This window comes from Heterodontus francisci, chromosome 27, assembly GCF_036365525.1.
Source record: "Heterodontus francisci isolate sHetFra1 chromosome 27, sHetFra1.hap1, whole genome shotgun sequence".
Classification (NCBI taxonomy): Eukaryota; Metazoa; Chordata; class Chondrichthyes; order Heterodontiformes; family Heterodontidae; genus Heterodontus; species Heterodontus francisci.
In genome coordinates, this window is record NC_090397.1 from 18,450,447 (window position 1) to 18,470,061 (window position 19,615).

Genomic DNA, 19,615 nt, shown 5'->3' on the forward strand with positions numbered 1-19,615 from the left:
GATAAATATTGGCCAGGACGCAGAGGATAATTCTCCTGTTCTTCTTTGAACTAATGGCATGGGATCTTTTACGTTCACCTGAGGGGACAGATGGAGACTCAGTTTAATGTTCCATCTGAATGACAGCACCTCAAATAGTGCAGCATTCCCTCAATACTGCACTAGTGATAGTCTTGATTTTTCTGTTAAAATCCTGGTGTGGGAACCTTGTGACTTCGAGGCAAGAGTGCCACCAATGGAGCCAAGGCTGACATCATGGACAAGAGGAGCTTGGAGAGGGCATATGGGGAGATAGGAGAGAAACTAGAGAAAGCTGAGAGTTCAGGGATAGGACAGTGGAGGGAACTTTAGAGGTAATTTGGCCTGGTGAGCTATGGGAAAGGAGGGAAATGGCAGAGGCAAATGAACAGATGATCTCAATCTTAGAACAAAGAAATCCATGGGCTCCTTGCACTTTTAGATGGAAGTGAGGGTGGAGGAGGCAAGGAAGATGGGTTTAAGACAACAGTTTGTAGCAAAGAAGCTGGGGTTATCTTTGCATTTCAGGATGATCCTGGAAAAGTGTGCAGTTTTGTCAGAGGAGTCCTGCCCTATTCAGTACATCTCACTCTCTATTACACTCATGTCTGTCTACTTTATTGAGAGCTCTCTTTACAAATCAAGCATTTTCTCTTTCTTCTCTCCACACTACCAGGTCGCCACACTACCAGAAGGACATGGAGGCTTTGGAGACGGTACTGAAGAGGTTTACCAGGATGTTGCCTGGTCTGGAGGGCATTAGCTATGAGGAGAGGTTGGATAAACTCGGATTGTTTTCACTGGAACGACAGAGGTGGAGGGACTACATGATAGAGGCTGACAAAGTTATGAGTGGCATGGACAGAGTGGATAGTCAGAAGCTTTTTCCCAGGGTGGAAGAGTCAGTTACTAGGGGACATAGGTTTAAGGTGCGAGGGGCAAAGTTTAGAGGGGATGTGCGAGGCAAGTTCTTTACACAGAGGGTGGTGAGTGCCTGGAACTTGCTGCCGGGGGAAGTGGTGGAAGCAGGTACGATAGCGACGTTTAAGAGGCATCTTGACAAATACATGAATAGGATGGGAATAGAGGGATACGGTCCCCGGAAGTGCAGAAGGTTTTAGTTTAGGCAGGCATCAAGATCAGCGCAGGCTTGTAGGGCCGAATGGTCTGTTCCTGTGCTGTTCTTTGTTCTTCTTAGTAACTCTTTGTTTCATTTCTCTTTGAGAGTCTATGGCAGACTCAGGGATCCAAATCTCAGAGCAAACTGAAGGTACGGTGCTGTCTCTTGTTGCCTTTGCTGACAAAGTGCAAGGCCAGTGCCTGCAGTTGGGAGTGAGTGTTCTAGAACTGCTAGGGGCTGAAAGGGGGCAGGGAGGTGAAGGCTTGGCTGCAGACTGACAACAGGGCTAAGGTTGTTTGGGTGCATATGAGTGATAATACAATTCACAGATCAGATCTGCAAGGAGACTACAGACAAAATCATTTTATTTATTATATAGAGGGGTACCCAATAGATGAATAATTCAGATATAAAATATTGTATAACAATTCAATAGATTGATAATTATGAATCACAAGCTTAAAAATTGCATTGCTAAGTATCTTACATAAATTCATTCACCATATCTGAGACAGGAAAGAGCACAGACTGCAGGAAATGAATGATCCATACCAAAGCTGCAATTTTCAGGAGAGGTTGAGAGAGAACAGAGCATGGATGAAATTGAGTGTTGATGGAGCAGAAGCCAGACAGATGGTTAAAATGGCTTAGGTGTAGGATCAACAAAGGAGAAACAGGAAATATCTGAACAGCTGACCTGTCGGATCCAGTTGCTCCATGGTGTTTTATGGTTAATGTAGACCAAATCAGTAATAGCAATCATACGTTATAGGTTTTATATGAAAGACTTTAAAGAAGGGAAGTGTGTCAAGGAACAAACACAGTCCTAGTGCTTGGATATGACAAATTGTGGCAGCTTTACTACTTGGTCACAACCAAATTTGCATCGTTAAGCAAACTACAAGCCATCTATATTCCTTAAGTTTTCTAAGTTTCCTTTATTAGGCACTCTACAAAGTTTATAAACAATGGTGCACCAATTCAATCACAGAATCAAAACTGCTAAAACAGAACTAAGGCCAAAAACAGAAGAGATGACTCAGTGGCCAACTTCATGAAGATTTTACTTAGATCAACAAATTTTCAGCAAGTTTGCCATAATGAAACTCTAATTTGACTCACCGTTTTTCCCTGCAAGTTCTCAGGTGTGATGGTTTGTATCGGTACACTAGCAGGCATTGACCTTCTGTCTGATGGATAGACAAACTAAGGAGAGAAGAATGAAAACAGAATTCTAAATCAGTAATGTTTTTCCTATCCTTGTCCTTTCTTTTTTCATTTAGCTCCTTCTGAGAATTCACCATCCACAAACCAAGAGCACCAGCGGAAGACCAATACCAAAGTCCTCATCAAAGTTACTCCATAATTGATTACTAGACTGTGCATTAGAATGGGACAGGAAGCTCTCCCTTCAATACTTTGGATGAAGATTCTTAAGCCTAGTAAAGGCTGGGAATGTGATAGTTGGGGAATCATTTTGTTTTAAAATGAGGAATGATAAAGTACATCTTCTATTGCAGTATTATATTTCAATCGAGCAATGTGTGCCCAGTGAATTATAAAGTTCAAATACAACCTAAAGTATTTTCCCCCTTGGAAATGAATGCTCCACCTCAACCCCACCCAACGCAAAATATTTAGCAGCCAGATTAGTTTTGATTTTCACAAATAGAATTCTCACTTCACAAAAGATCATAGAATTATGCAGCCACACTGTCCAGATACAAAAGCATGTCATCGCATTCAATAAAATACATGAAATCAAATCCCAGCAGTTAGCAGTGCTGAATCTAGATTTTAAGAACAGTAACTCAGTTTGAATGGCAAAACCAAGGAAGGTGCCTTACCCTGTTGACAGGTGTCTTGTGCCGCCGGGATTTTATGGAATCAATGGTCATGTCTCCTCTTAAAATAGGTGACAATACTTCTGATCTTGATTCAATGTTGTAGGATCTCAGGGGAGAGTATACCTGGTAGGGGGCCAGTGAACCGTGAGAAGGTGATGGAGGAATAGAGTGTGACTGTTCACCAATATTCATCATTGTGACAGGAGTACTTAGAGTACCATGCCTGCTTAGTGTCCCAAGCTTATGGTAGACTTGACGCTGTTGCCATTCATACAGTTGCCACATGGTATCATCCCGCATCGACTTCCGTTTTTCTTCTGATGAAGGTCGTCGGAGCACCCTATCATATGCAGAAGGTGACACCGTACAGATGCTGTCTGGTCTTGTAGTACTGTGGCGAGGCATTGTTCTGTAACATGGCATGACTTGAGCCCGATAGCTTGGTAAGTTTCTTGGTAATGTTTGATAACAGGTGATGCTGTAAATGAACAAAACATTATTTAATCCATTTTAAAATACTTGATTTAGAAACAGAAAGCTATCAACTCCCTCACAAAATGACAAAACTTGCTTTCTGAATTTCTTCCAAAGGACCACTTGATGCAACAGCACTGGTGACATGGTAAAGGGATTGAAGAATTAGAGAGGAGTTGAGGATTCATCATAGGTAATACTTTTGGGGAAGAGAATGAAAAGAGGAAAAAAAAACTGAGCACAAAACTAAACCAATTCCAGTTCTGATGCAAGGGCATTGACCTGAAACATTAACTCTGTTCCTCTTACCAAAGATGCTGCCTGATCTGCTGAGTGTTTTCAGTATTTTCTGTACCAGGTGGGTTGGCACAATGTACCAACCACAGAACAAATCTGCACCACAATACTGGATCAGGTTAAGCCATAAACAACCAATTTACTCTTATTGTGGTTCAACCCACAACAAAATATGCCTCTTCAGTGCATCCATAATTGACTCCGAAACATTTCAATTCTTACTGAAGGTCATTGAACAATCTGGAGAAGTATTACAATTAAACTTAGATGTGTGCAAGACATTACAACCAAAAAAGGTGCTGTATCGGAATCCACTAGAAAATGTTTTTCATTGAATATAATACTAGCACATTTCAAATTAACAAACTGAAGTGGGAACATGTGCTTCAGGAAACATGTTGCAACAGAAAGCTAATGATAGCTGAAAGCAGCATCAAAACTTCAAGGTAAGACTTGATCCACTGTTCATTTGGCTTGGATGCACAGTAGTTTCCTATCCTGGGAAATGTTGAAAAAAACACCAGCTGGACTTAAGGATGCCTTTACCTTTATGAATTGCAACTGATTGGAGAGATTAGGTTCTCTCCTTGCCAATCCGTGTCGCGGCTAAACAGAAGTGATCCATCCTCTGTACAGCCAATGGTACTGGAAATCCACTTTCGTGCTGGAACTGCCTCCTTCTAAACGCACTGCACCAGAACTCTTCCCAAGATGAAATAGGCAAACAAACTCAAAGACTGAACCGTTACTTCTCTCGGCTACTTCTAACTTCTGGACACAGCTCATGTACAAAGAAATGGTCTTCCTATACCCAATTCACCCCAACATTTTCACAGACTTGGGGGAGATTTGAACATAAACAGGTGTCCCATGGAGGTCAGTAAGCCACTCTCATGAACCAGATGGAAATGTACCTTTAGCTAACATTCAATCTCTCAGACATGTCTCCTTCTACACCTTGGTCTTACTTTTAAGATACATTCTACACTATTTCCTTCCCATAGCTGCAGTGGATAGTGGTACATGTGGCAGAGACTGCAACATCTCCACCATATATAGTTGGCAAATTATATTTTTTTCCTATAGGTGACAGCTAACAATGGGGCAGAAGTCAATCCAAGGAACTGATACATTATAACTTTCTAATGCATGATAGATCACAGTAATGGGACAAATGCAACAGACAAACTATATTGAATGAACTGCTTAAAGGAAAAATTGCTCCATTATTGGTTATTTTTTCAATACTTGGATTGTGCTGGCAACAGACAGTTCATAGTGGCACGACCATGCACAATCACCAATTAAGTGTGCTTTCTGTACTATAGTTGTATTGTTTGTTTGGAGATACCCGGAATCTGATCAAATAGAGTGCATTATTTGCCACAAAGCTGAATTAAGCATTAAGGATATAAAAACTAACACGTACCAATTACATGAACTAATAATGAACATGTGTGCATTTGCACAGAACAATGCCTATTTAGAGAATTTTCAGCACAAATAGCATATTGCACTCAGTAAATACATCAAATTTGATCCCTTATTCAACACATCACAAAGTAAGCAGCCAATTACAGTCAACAGTGTTGCAGCAGATTTGAATATTTAACATCAGTTACCTGGCATATTTGCTGCTTTTTACATGCACATCAAGATAGGCTGCAAAACAACCCTTCATGTATAGCTATGTGGGAGGATGCTAGTAAATGAAATTCAACTGAGCACCAGCTAACAGTGTTTAAAAAAAATCCTTTACCAGTGACATTGCTTTAATAATGTTGCTGGTTTCTACAACCTAGTAGTGTTTATTTCACAGTATAGATCTATAAATAATATAGACATATAGATTATAAAAATGATAATTTTAGATCTGCACGCTTCCTGTAATTTTTTTCCAGTTTAATTCCAAAGTCCATATTTATATTGACAATTGCCTGACCAAACTTGTCACATTGCAATTACACCCTCCTGTCAGTCAATACACTGCAGCATCACATCTATAAGGAGGCTATAATTAAAGAGAGAACTTGTGTTTATGTAGTCTGTTATGACCAGGTGAGAAGGGTTCTAGGGGTTCCCTCTCAGCCTTTGCCTGGTTTAACCATAACAGGGTTTAATTTTAAAACACTGTTTTTAGCTCCCCCTTAGTGAATCCTTGTTCACTGCTCCAATTGTAAGGCAAAGGAATCAAGCAGGTTTCCTTAGATTTAAACAAGAAAGGTAGAAATTTATTAATCTTAAACTCAAATCCGGTTGACGACTACGAATATGTGACGCGACCACGCTAGCATTCATATGCGATAAACACACGCTGATAGAGACAGAAAAAGTAGAAGGAATAAAGGGGAAACTTTTGAGGCAATATCTGGTAGTTACAGTCCTTGAAGTTCAATGTGGAATATTTGGTTGCCAGTAAGTCTTGCAATTCGTTGGGGCCCAGTTCACGCTTCAACTTGTTCCAATGTAGGAGTCTTTTCTCTCGAGGTTTACGTGCCTTCCGTGGGTCTGGTGGCTTGGGAGAAAGAGAGTGAGAGAGGCTTCCTTGTTCCAGCTTCAATTTCACACTGACTTCTGAATTCAAAGTGTCCTGTGGCAAAAAACCTGGGCCAGTTAGTCATGTGACCAGCTGGTTTAACCAGTCCTGGCATTGTGGATTGTATCATCTTAGCAGGGCTTGGAATGCGCTTCCTTACACCTTCAATTTCAGGTGATCAAAATCCATTTGGGTTAATTGGAGCAGTGTCCTTCGTCTCCACAAGCAGCTTCTCTTAGTGTGCAAATGTCCTTCCAGCCCAGGATATGGTGATCTTAAAACAAGCTATTTCTTCACTCCAGCCAGTTTAAAATCAATGTTCATATGACAAAATTAATATGCCTCATTCTTGGCAGTTGGGGGTCTGCATGACAAGTCCCTTTCATGGCCTCATGACGACCTAAAGCATTCTACAGCCAATTAAATATTTCTGAATTGTAGTCACTGTTTGCACTGTAGGAAACACGTGATCATTTTACATTGGCAGTTTCCATTATAATTGAGGACACTGAAATTTGTAATAAAGGCTGAATGCATGACTTTAAAAAGTGGAGACTGAATTACATCAGTGCTACCGAGTCACTCTTGGTGATGGACATTGAAGTGTCCCACTCAGAGTACATTCTGTGTCCTGTTCCTCTCAATGCTTTTTCCAACTGGCGTTTAACAGGATCCCCGTTTAATTAGGAGTACTAATTCATCAGCTAATGCCATGGGATGCAAGGTCCAGACTCAATGTTGAGGACTTCCAGGGCTACTCCGTCCCAACTGTACAGACAGAACATAGCAAAGGATGATGATGCAGGAGTCTGGGATGTTGGATGAAAGGTGTCAATTGGTGAATATGGCTTTGTTAGACTTCTGCTCAGGTCTCTACAGAGTTGACTCAACTGGGTGTGCTATTGCTGTGTCTGAATCCAGTGCCTAGGTTGATGCTGGGTAGACTAACTAGTTTCATTCTTATTAGGCTTTCTTGTAGCAGTTTGATACAACTGAGTGGTCTGCTAGGCCATTTCTGAGGGCAGTTAAGAGTTTACCAAATTGCTGGAGTCGCATCTTGACCAGACTGGGTTAGGATAGCAGATTTATTTCCCTAAAGTGAACCAGATGGGTTTTTCTGACAATCCAATAGTTTCATGGCCACCGTTACTAAGAATAGAATGTTAGAATGGTTACAGCACAGGAGGCAGCCATTCGGTCAGTCATGTCCATGCCAGTTCTCTGCAAGAGCAAATTAGCTGGTTCCACTCCCCAGCCCTTTCCCTGTGGCCCTTGAAAATTTTCTCTCTTCAGGCACATATCCAATTCCCTTTCGAAAGCCACGATTGAATCTGCCTCCACCACATCTCAGGCAGTGCATTCCAGATCCCAACCTCTAGCTGCATAAAAAGGTTTCCCCTCATATCGACATTGGTCCTTTTGCCATTCACTTTAAATCGGCGTCCTCTGGTTCTTAACCCTTCCATCAATGAGAACAGTTCTAATCAAATTTAATTAACTGAATTTAAATTCCCCAGCTCCTGTGGTGGGATTTGAACTCAAGTTTCTGATCATCAGTCCAGCCATCTGCATTACTCAACCAGTAACTTAATTACTGTGCTACCATGCCCTTTGTGACAGTAATGCTACCGAATAAAGTGAACCAGGGTTGGTAATAAATTGCATTTTTATTCAAGTTGTATTGTTGCCCTGGTTCTCTTGAAGACAGTGACCTTCAAGAAAATACAAATGTATCAACAGCAGCTGCCTCTAGCGTCTTAGGCAAGTAACATTTTGCATATGTGAGCCCAGTGAGTGGGTATTGACAGGCTTTTCCTAAACCTGCCTTCAACCTACATTGATTGACACATGCCAGCAAGTGAATATGGAGCCTTCCTGGTCTGTTGGATTCAGTTGCAAAAGAGAAAACATTATCCACTGAGATATGGTATGAAATATAAAGTTTCTGCATTTTAATAAGCATTCTTACGAAAAACATTTATTAAGCCAGATTTTGCCAGAGTGGGCCATTTCATGGTGTACCCCATTAGTTAGCCTTGCTTAAACATATTAGGTTTTAACACTTTCTGCCCACAAAGTTGCTGAAAGTATAAGCTGATAACGGTGCAGTGAGGGCATCAGGGACCTTGGTGAACACTGGGAGAAACAGGGCTCTTTAACCAATGAGAATTGACGTTTGAGAAATAAGCAGAGGAAGGATTGAGAAGGCAGGTGAATTAAAGTGGGTGAATTCAATGTCAAATTAGGTACAGGACTAAACGGAGGGGTAGCAAGATGACTTCCTATGTGACTGTGACAAAGGTGAACAATCCCTCCTCGTCCTTATCAACCTGTATCCTCTGACCTGGTTGACCACACAGTCCTGCTCGTCTGATTCTATTCTTACCTATCTAATTGTAGCGAGAGTATCACTTGCAATTCAATTCGCTCCGCATGGTATCATGAAACGATTGACGGCACTGGATACTGCAAAGGCTATGGGCCCTGACAATATTCCAGCAATAGTACTGTGTGGAGTTTGCAAGTTCTCCCTGTGTCTGCGTGGGTTTTCTCCGGGTGCTCCGGTTTCCTCCCACATGCCAAAGACTTGCAGGTTGATAGGTAAATTGGCCATTATAAATTGCCCCTAGTATAGGTAGGTGGTAGGGAAATATAGGGACAGGTGGGGATGTGGTATATGGAATTAGTATAGGGTTAGTATAAATGGGGGGTTGATGGGCGGCACAGACTCGGTGGGCTGAAGGGCCTGTTTCAGTGCTGTATCTCTAAACTACTGAAGACCTGTGCTCCAGAACTTGCCACGCCCCTAGCCAAGCTGTTCCAGTACAGCTATAACACTGGCATCTACCCAGCACTGTGGAATATTGCCAAGGTATGTCCTGTACACAAATCACAGGACAAGTCCAACCCGGCCAATTACCGCCCCATCAGTCTACTCTCAATCAGTAAAGTGATGGAACGTGTCATCATCAGTGCCATCAAGCAGCACTTGCTTAGCAATAACCTGCTCAGCGACGCTCAGTTTGGGTTCCGCCAGGGCCACTCAGCTCCTGACCTCATTACAGCCTTGGTTCAAACATGGACAAAAGAGCTGAACTCCAGAGATGAGGTGAGTGTGACTGCCCTTGACATCAAGGAGCCCTAGCAAAACTGACGTCAATGGGAATCAGGGGGAAGACTCCCCACTGGTTGCAGTCATACCTAGCGCAAAGGAAGATGGTTGTGGTCATTGGAGGTCAATCATCTGAGCTCCAGGACATAACTGCAAGAGTTCCTCAGGGTAATGTCTTAGGCCCAACCATCTTCAGCTGCTTCAATCATAAGGTCAGAAGTGGGGATGTTCGCTGATGATTACACAATGTTCAGCACCTTTTGCGACTCCTCAGATACTGAAGAAGTCCATGTAGAAATGCAGCAAGACCTGGACAATATCCAGGCTTGGGCTGATAAGTGGTAAGTAACATTCGCACCATACAAGTGCCAGGCAATTACCATCCCCAACCAAGACAGAATCTAACCATCTCCCCTTGACATTCAATGGCATTATCATCGCTGAATCCCCTAGTATCAATAAAACTGAAACTAAACTGGAATAGCCATATAAATACCATGGCTACAACAGCAGGTCAGAGGCTAGGAATCCTGCGGCGAGTCACTCATCTCCTGACTCCCAAAGCCTGTCCACCATCTACAAGGCACAAGTCAGGAGTGTGATGGAATACTCTCCACCTGCCTGGATGGGTGCAGCTCCAACAACACTCAAGAAGCTCAACACCATCCAGGACAAAGCAGTCCACTTGATTGGCACCCCATCCACAAACATTCACTCCCTCCACCACCAATGCACAGTGGCAGTAGTGTGTACCATCTACAAGATGCAATGCAGCAATGCACCAAGGCTCCTTAGACAGCACCTTCCAAACCCACGACCGCTACCAACTAGAAGGGCAAGGGCAGCAAATGCATGGGAACACCACTACCTGCAAGTTCCCCTCCAGGTCACACACCATCCTGACTTGGAACTATATCACCTTTCCTTCACTGTCGCTGGGTCAAAATCCTGGAAGTCCTTTCCTAACAGCACTGTGGGTGTACCTACCCCACATGGACTGCAGCGGTTCAAGAAGACAGCTCACCACCACCTTCTCAAGGTCAATCAGGGATGGACAATAAATACTGGTCTAGCCAGCGACGCCCACATCCCATGAAAGAACACCTTCATTGGTGTTCTCAGAGGATCTATGCTTGGTCCCCTATTTCTCCTACATGCTGCCCCTTAGCGACATTGTCTGAAAGCACATTGTTCATTTTCACATGTACGCTGATGATATCCAGCTCTACCTCACCACCATCTCTCCCAACTCCTCCACTGTTGCTAAGTTATCACTATCTGTCATCTAGTATTGGATGAGCAGAAGTTTCCTCCAATTAATAATTGGGAAAACTGAAGCCATTGTCTTCAGTCCCTACTCTGTTGCCTAGCTACCAACTCCATCACTCTCCCTGGCAACTGCCTGAGACTAGACTGTTCACAAATTTACGGTTGTATGGCTCCGAGATCAGTTTTCAACCACCTAACCATGCGATCTCAAAGACCGCCTATTTCCACCTCCATAACATCACCTAATTTCGCCCCCACCTCAGCTCTTATGCTGCTGAAACCCTCATTCATGCCTTTGTTTCCTCCAGACTTGACTATTCCAATGCACTCCTGGCGGATCACCCACATTCTACCCTCTGTAAACTTGGTAGTCCAAAATTAAGCTACCCATGTCCTTACTTGCACTAAGTCCCACTCACTTAGCACCCCTGTACTCACGGACCAACATTGCCGCCCGGTCAAGCAACACCTTGATTTTAAAATGCTAATCTTGTTTTCAAATCATCCATGGTCTTGCCCCTCACAATCTCGGTAACCTCCTCCCACAACCTGCCAAGATACCAGCGCTCATCAAATTCTGGCCTCTTGAGCATCCCCGATTTTAACTGCTCTACCATTTATGGATGTGTCTTCAGTTGCCTAGGCCCTAAAGCTCTGGAATACCTTCCCTACACCTCTCGGCCTCTGTACCGGCATTTCATTCTTTAAGATACTCATTAAAACCTACCTCTTTGACTAACCTTTTGGTCATCTGACTTAATATCTCCTTATGTGGCTTTGTGTCAAATTTTCCTTTATAATGCTCTGATGAAGCCTCTTGGGGCATTTTATTACATTCAAGGCACTACATAAATAAGTTGTTGTTGATTGGATTGAGAGAGAAAAGAGATGCAGAAAGGAAAAGTAAAGAACAAAATTACATTCTTAAAATCTCCTAAAACAATTCACAATCTGAAATAATGAGACACCATGCTTTTAACAGTTTACTTTCTGGGCCAGAGAGGTTGATTGATGGTCATTAATAACCATATTGTTAAGAGTACTTAAGCTATTAAAATCACCACAAAGTTTAAGTCCAGAAATTAATTGGCAATTAATATGCAAATGCAGCACTTCATGAAAATCAAGGGGAGGTTGAGGGCAAGATACAATTTTTGCAAAAGTTAACAGCGGAGCTGTGCAAATTGGCCAGCAACTTGTGGCAATTCATGTAGTATCTCTTCCTTGCCACAAGTTGCTGGCTGATTTACACATTTTCAAAAAAAAATCTGGCCCAATATTTCCAAATCATGAAAATCACACTTCAAATTCTATTCTATAAACATATATTAACAATGGAAAATAACGAGATGACAGATGAATTGAACAGGTATTTTGCATCGGTCTTCACTATAGAGGATATAAGTAACACCCTAGAAATAGCTGTCAATCAGGAAATGGAAGGGAGGGAGGAACTCAAGAAAATTACAATCACTAGAGAAGTGGCACTGAGCAAATTGTAGGAGCTGTGTACTGACAAGTCCCCGGGTCCCAATAGACTTCATCCTAGGGTCTTAAAAGAAGCGATTAATGAGATAAAAGCAAAATACTGCGGATGCCGGAAATCTGAAATAAAAACAAGAAATGCTGGAAATACTCAGCAGGTCTGGCAGCATCTGTGGAGAGAGAAACAGAGTTAACGTTTCAGGTCAGTGACCCTTCAGAAGAAGGAGGGTCACTGACCTGAAACATTAACTCTGCTTCTCTCTCCACAGATGCTGATAGACCTGCTGAGTATTTCCAGCATTTCTGATTAATGAGATAATTGATGCGTTGGTTTTAATTTGCCAAAGTTCCCTACATTCGGGAAAGGTTCCATTAGATTGGAAAATAGTGAACTTAACTCCTTTATTCAAAAAGGGAGAATGAAAGCAGGAAACTACAGGCCAGTTAGCTTAACATCTGTCATAGGGAAAATGTTAGAAGCTATTAAAGACGTTATAGCAGGGCACTTAGAAAAATTCCAGGTAATCAGGCAGAGACAACATGGTTTTGTGAAAGGGAAATCATGTTTAACCAATTTACTGGACTTCTTTGAAGAAGTCTGTAATGTTCTAATGTTCTAAAAGTAGCATGTGCTGTGGATAAAGGGGAACCAGTGGATGTACTGTACTATTTCCAGAAGGCATTTGATAAGGTGCAACAAAGATTATTGCATAAAATCATAGTGTAGGGGCTAACCTATTAGCATGAACAGAAGATTGGCTAGATAACAGGAAACAGAGTAGGTGTAAATGGGTCATTTTCTGGTTGGCAAAATGTAACGAGTGGTATGCCACAGGGATCAGTGTTAGGGCCTCAACTTTTTGGATGAAGAGATCAAAGGTATGGTTGCTAAATTTGCTGATGACACAAACATAGGTAGGAAAGTAAAATGTGAAGAGGACATAAGGAGGTTACAAAGGGATTATAGATAGGTTAAGTGAGTGGGCAGAGATCTGGCAAATGGAGTATAATGTGGGAAAATGTGAAATTATCCATTTTGGCAGGGAGAATAAATAAGAAGCACATTATCTAAATGGTGAGAGATTACAGAGGGATCTGGGTGTCCTTGTTAATGAATCGCAAAAGATTAGTATGCAGGTACAGCAAGTAATTAGGAAAGCTAAGAGAATGTTATTGTTTATTGCAAGGGGAATTGAATACAAAAATAGGAAGGTTATGCTTCAGCTATACAGGGCATTGGTGAGACCACATCTGGAGTAAAGTGTACAGTATTGGTCTCCTTATTTAAGGAGGGATATGAATGTACTGGAAGCAATATAGAGAAGGTTTACTAGACTAATACCTGGAATTGGGTGGGTTGTCTTACGAGGAAAGGTTGGACAGACCAGACTTGTATCCGTAGGAGTTTAGAAGAGTAAGAGGCGACTTAATTAAAACATACAAGATCCTGAGGGGTCTTGACAGGGTGGATGTGAAAAGGATATTTCCGCTTGTGGGAAAATCTAGAACTAGGGGTCACTATTTAAAAATAAGGGGTCGCCCATTTAAGACAGAGAAGAGGAGAAATGTTTTCTCTGAGGGTCGTGTGTCTTTGGAATTCCCTTCCTCAAAAGGCAGTGGAAGCAGAGTCTTTGAAAATTTTTAAGGCAGTGGTAGATAGATTCTTGATAAGCAAGGGGGTGAAAGGTTATCGGGGTAGGCAGGAGTGTGGAGTTGAGGTTACAGTCAGATCAGCCATGATCTTGTTGAATGGCAGAGTAGGCTCGAGGGGCCGAGTGGCCTACTCCTGCTCCTAATTCGTATGTTCATTTGTTTAAAAAGTAAACTAAATTGAATAATGCAGCCATCCACCTTACCTGTCTACAATATATTAAAAAAAAGACAATCGTCAGTTAGTCTCCTTGTTCGGAGGTTAATATCGGTTTATTATTGGGACCATGTTCTTTTATCATTCCAACCTTTCAGCGACCACTTCTGCTGTAAAAATTGCTTTCTCTGATCCTAAACTAAATGAGTTGTGTCTTAAGCAGTACACGTTTTTTTTTTGAGAAAAACATCAATGCAGACTTTCCTGATTTACTTTAATGCAGAAATATATATGATAGATTAAGAAAGGTCAAATTGTCTATTGCAGAAAAGGCTGGAAAAAAAGTTCAAATATTCTTCCAGTCAGAAATATCAGATGGATTTGCAGCCCATGCATACTGTGACAAATCTCCAAGGTACTTGCACGGCAAATACAAACAACCCACACAAGCATTTTCAATCAGCACTCTTAAGTACTGCCACATCACGACTCCCTGAACAGAGATTAAATAATCAGCCAGGCCTTCATTAATGTTACTTTGTATGTTACTTCCTCACTACACTTCATTCCTAACTAAAAGGACATGCAGCTCAACATGGCCCCAGGCTACAGTATTTTTTGACCAATTAACTATAGTATTTGAAACAGCCATACTAAAATTTTACTCGTATGTGGCATGTAAAATGAATAGAACTTAAGCTGTAGTGAAACCAGATGAAAATACACTGCAGAAAAACTGAATGTGTAAGACTTGTTACCCGAAGTAACTGTTCTTCTAATTTACACACAGTAAAACAAATCGGTTAGGACTGCCATTCTTGTAGCAGCTGTTAAAAGTTATACAGTGACAGCCAAAGGCAAGTTACTTTCCAGCCTCCTATGGGAAACATCACAGCAAACTACAATATGTTGCAGTACCAAAATGCTTCTTCATCACATTAAGTTTTGAAAGACAGTTAATTTAGTGACAATAGATCTGAAAAGACCAGATCTGAAATTATCACATTTCACAATGGAGTCCTCGCTGCTCAGTTGTGAACGTTAGTAGCATGGGCTGTGAATAAAGGGTGATTAAACCTATATTAGAAATGTCTCCCAAGCAAGCAAGTTCGATTCTTTTAAAATATAAATTCTATTTTTGCAGTCACGGAATGAAAAATTATATAACACATAGTTTAAGACTGTTGAACATTTAAGAGAAGAAAATCTGACAGTTGCAGAAAGTTATATCTTCCTACCAGATACTCTTAAACTAACAATGTAAGCTTTGAACTTAAAAAAAATTACTAACAAGTGTTAAGAAGCCTCCATACCTCCTAGGTTCTTCCTCTTGGACTTTTCCTTTGTGTGTTCTCACCCACTGCTCCAACTGCACCATTGAATTAGTCCTCTGAATGCCCCTTCCACTGTCATTTAGATTAAACAGCCTTTCTCTTCCAGTGTCCACATTTTCTACAGGAACACAAACAGGACCAACTGGATTTTGCTCGTTGGAACAATTTGCTTGCAGCGATTTGAACTGTTTAGACTGAATGCTGCTGGTACCTGACATGATAGTTCCACTTCCATTCTCTGATTTTGCAGGCTGCAGTTTTATATTATTGATTTTAGTCAAAGCCTCGTGCTGGTCCAGCTTTTCTCTCTCAAAACCATACTTGTCAGCATGAGTGAAGTCTGTACTGTCTATTTGTTGAAGACCCGGAGTGGGGTCTATATTTTTCTGGTTGTTCTGAAGTTCAGGCTTCATTAACATTTTGTGGTTTGCAACGTGGTTAACCTCTTTGGGTGGTAGAATTTCAGATGTTAGCTTTTCAGTCCTGTGGGTGTGAGAGAGAGAGTTAAAGTGTATTTGTCATGCATATCATGCAAGATTGTTCAGAGATCGTTGACCTGTAATGAGTCAGACTTATTTTTTGCTTTGTCTTGACGTATGCATAGTCTTGGCCACAGTAGCACACCTCCTTCCCCAACACCAAGCATTACGGTGAAACGGATTCATACACCAGGGAAGTTAAAAGCACAATAGCTTACTACACAAAAAGGTAACTGGTTTTGAGCTAGAAGCTGTTGCACATTTTTTCTAGAATTTCTGCTAATATCTAGAATTATGTTGCTTACTTAACTGAACTTGGAACAACTTGAAAGCAACAGTGAAACATTGCACCCTCTGCAATGTGAGAACAAATTCCAGCAGTATCATCGCCACAGGGCATTAAATCAACAGGTGGAGGGAAATTTTAGGACTTCCAGTATAGGAGGTAAATTCCAAAGAGAAAGAGGTGTCTTTTGTGCCCTTGCAGTCAAAACAAATTCTTCCTTTCTACACGCCTCTCCCACCCCCAAAAAGACATGCACACACAAAGCTAATGATTCTGCAAAACTGGTGCATTGCAGACAGCAGGAATGAAACGACAATATATATATTTAAACTTCAACAAAAGAGCATTATCAATAGGACTCAGCAGTTCCATATTACACTAAGCACATATTATAAACGACTGATGAATTAAATATATATCAGAATGAATTAGGCTGCCTTTGTTTAACATTGTAGAAGGAAAATAGGAGAGATTGCCTTCAAAGTTAACTGATGATCCTGCAAAGGAAGACTACACTGTTGGACACTTTAGCCATCATACTGACTTGTGCTCTGCTCTTAATAGGTAAATGGAGAACCCAACACCTAAGTATTTATATGAGATGGTGTATCAGCCACAAGACACCATAAACAAGATACACAATGTGATGCAAAAAGACTGCAAGGCACAAAAAATTAAAAGGCAAAATCTCACCCTCTTCCCTGCCCCAAAATTTGAATGGTAACCTATGCAATTGTATAAGAAGGTTATAAGGGTACTATTTAATTCAGAGAGCAAGACTTTGTTACATGGGGAACTACAGATAACATGGAATCTATACAGCTAATGCCACCAATTGCTGCTGATTTCAGATCCCTTCCCAAAATGTTGATCAGCATACCAACTAAATGACTTTTATTTTTGCCTTTTTGGAAAGAGTATGCAGACTTGGTGGTGGTAGTTGATCTATACCTGGATGTCTATTGAGAAGGATGCCTTTGTTGTATATCCAGTCCAAAGAGCTCAATTCAAAAGGCAGCAATCATGTTTTTAAATTTAGCTCCCAAGAATACTCAAACTTTGAACTTTCAAAGTAAAGTTTTAATGGGAATGATACAGTAGTACTTATGTTATGGACCAGCAACTAAGAGGCTGAGAGTGCAAATCTACCACGAGAAGTTGTAAAACTGATTTCAATAAATTGCATATACTAAGTTAAGCACCACAAAAAGTGATTATGAAAGCTGCTCGACCGACAAAAAAAGTCTTCTTAAGGGAAGGTGAAACTGTCACCCCTAACTGGTCTGGCCTGCAAATGACTCTAATCCTTACTATATAGTTGACTTCTCAAGGGAACTAGGATGGGTAAAAATTGTGGTCTTGCCAGCATCATCCACATCCTCAAAAATCAAAAGTCAAATCTTCCACATTAGAAACAGAACTGTTGCTTTTGTCTCATTTCTATTTCAAATCATAGTCTTATTTTGGCAATCATGCCCTTACATAATTCAGTGCTAATTTTAGTCCAGCTTTTTGATCCCAAATTTGCCGCAATTTTGTAGTCAGTGGTGAAGAAGCGACGCTTGTTGCAGAGCTCAAAAAAAGCTTCCAAAAAGATTTAACAAGCTCGACAGTGTCGATTTCCCCTATTGCAATGTGATTTTGAATCTGGTGCATTCCGGGACCTGTGGAATCCAGCGACAATGACTTCGTCAAGCAAACTGATAAGCCAATCAGATTGAAGATTTCTCAGACAACAAATCAGGAAGTAAAATGAATGGATCATTCACTTTTTAATCATTTTACAGAAAACAAAATATTGATAGGAGCATACACATGGGATTAAGGTAGAAAATGAAATATTAAACTTTTTTTTTTAAATGTTGGAAACTTGATTTGTTATTTGAAGGAATTAATAGTTGTAAAATTAGTTTTTCAGGGCCAGAGAGGTCTTTCAACAGAAATAAATGACTTAGTACACTGTTTAAAAACTCAGTTACACCTTATTCAACAAGGCTCAACATTTTCAATGGTTTTAACAGCAAGAATAATGCGTTAAAAAGTTGAAGTTTATGTCAAATCACTGACTCTCTGTTGATTGCATCTGCAGACTGCAACAGTGCAGCTTGTGGAGGAGCAAGGTATCACTGACAGCAACTTCCGGATTTTTGTGTGGAAGCCAGAAGTTGCTGCCAGCTTTGCACAGTAAAGACAACAGGTGGCAACAGTTTTGCAGGTATTATAGCCACAAATTTCAGTCCATTATATTTTACACTTAGGAACAATTTGGCTCAAAAATTATTTTTCTTACTATGTTTTTATTCATATCTTCAGGTTTTAAAAAAACTATTTTAAATCATGTTACAATTGCGGTTTGCCATCTTAAACAACTCTCAAGGTTGTGAGAAATACTGGGAAATATTAACCTATTCTTGAATAATGGCTGTAATTGATTCACCTGTTTCAATTTGCAACATCTATTCAATAAGTTATGGGCTACTGATGGCTGCATTTTAGTGCTAGAAATTATTTTGGTTATAAGTTAGTCTACTTCAAATTTTAGCAATTTATTTTTTGGCTGGATAAAAGAAGTTCACATTTTATGTTCACTGATACAATTGCAATCATTTAAATAATAGCTACTTTCATCCTTACTTTCACAAAACTCTGATAAGTAGATCTTTTCAACTTCAAATAAAAATAAAATCATGCAAGAATATTTATTTCATTTTAATTCACAAATCCACTTGCGTGATTTTTGCTTCATACAGAATAGCAAATAAAAATATAGTCCAGATGATCAATGTAAACTGAGCACAGTTGCACAAATGAATGTGAAAATACCAGTTCTGTTAAAGAGTTACCCTCAAAACAATAACCTATCTTTTTTCTTTTGTGATGCTGATCTTTTGCGTTTTTTTGTGATCTGTTTGTTTCTGGCATATTTTGATTTTGTTTCAGATTTCCAGTTTTTAAAAAAAATGTGAAATATCCTTTCATTCGAGTCTTAAAACAGTTAACATGGAAGTTCGAAATAACTCAAGCAATGTAACCTATCACTTAGTGTTTCATCAAAATCAACACTTGCCCCATGTGAGCAATTTTGTAATCTGGCACACTCCTGCTCACAGGGAATACGGACGGAAAATTTGCACCAACAGTAATGTATTGTAGCCTTGTGAATGTAGTGTCAAGGAAACACTATATGCCAAATGAGAAATATTAATCAAATCGGTTGAAAAATTGCATTCGATTTTTAATGGCGAAAATTTAACAGTTGAATTTTAAAAAACTGGCAGCCAAGATGGCCACTGCAATTTGCATCTGAAACACCTTTGCAGATTACAAGGCCCCAACCGGAGCCAGAAGTCTGACAAGTAGCCCAGCCAGAACAATGTTTTGGCTAACTGAGTAGATTATCCAGCTCACCCACGTTAGTGGAAAATTCAAAGCCATCTTGATGCATTCATAAGTGGAGACGTCCCTCCAGGCTGTAAACACTGACAACACGACCCAAGAGAGGTTTCGTGTTTTAGACTTTGGACCTCATTAAAAACAAAGGGGATTGAGAG

General features: G+C 40.5%; 1 protein-coding gene across 9 annotated transcripts in view; it reads right to left on the reverse strand.

Annotated features, from left to right (window-relative positions):
• The window catches only part of plekha5 (pleckstrin homology domain containing, family A member 5), a 400,949-nt gene that overhangs the window by 75,638 nt on the left and 305,696 nt on the right, over window positions 1-19,615 (reverse strand). For 7 of the 9 annotated variants that reach the window (XM_068058937.1, XM_068058934.1, XM_068058933.1 and 4 more), the window contains 3 exons: window positions 15,279-15,782; window positions 2,986-3,463; window positions 2,261-2,344 (listed from right to left, as the gene is read on the reverse strand). In XM_068058937.1, coding sequence (XP_067915038.1) covers window positions 2,261-2,344; window positions 2,986-3,463; window positions 15,279-15,782 — 1,066 coding nt within the window. The remainder of the gene's footprint in view (window positions 1-2,260; window positions 2,345-2,985; window positions 3,464-15,278; window positions 15,783-19,615) is intronic. The other 2 variants (XM_068058936.1, XM_068058935.1) reach the window with 2 other exon arrangements.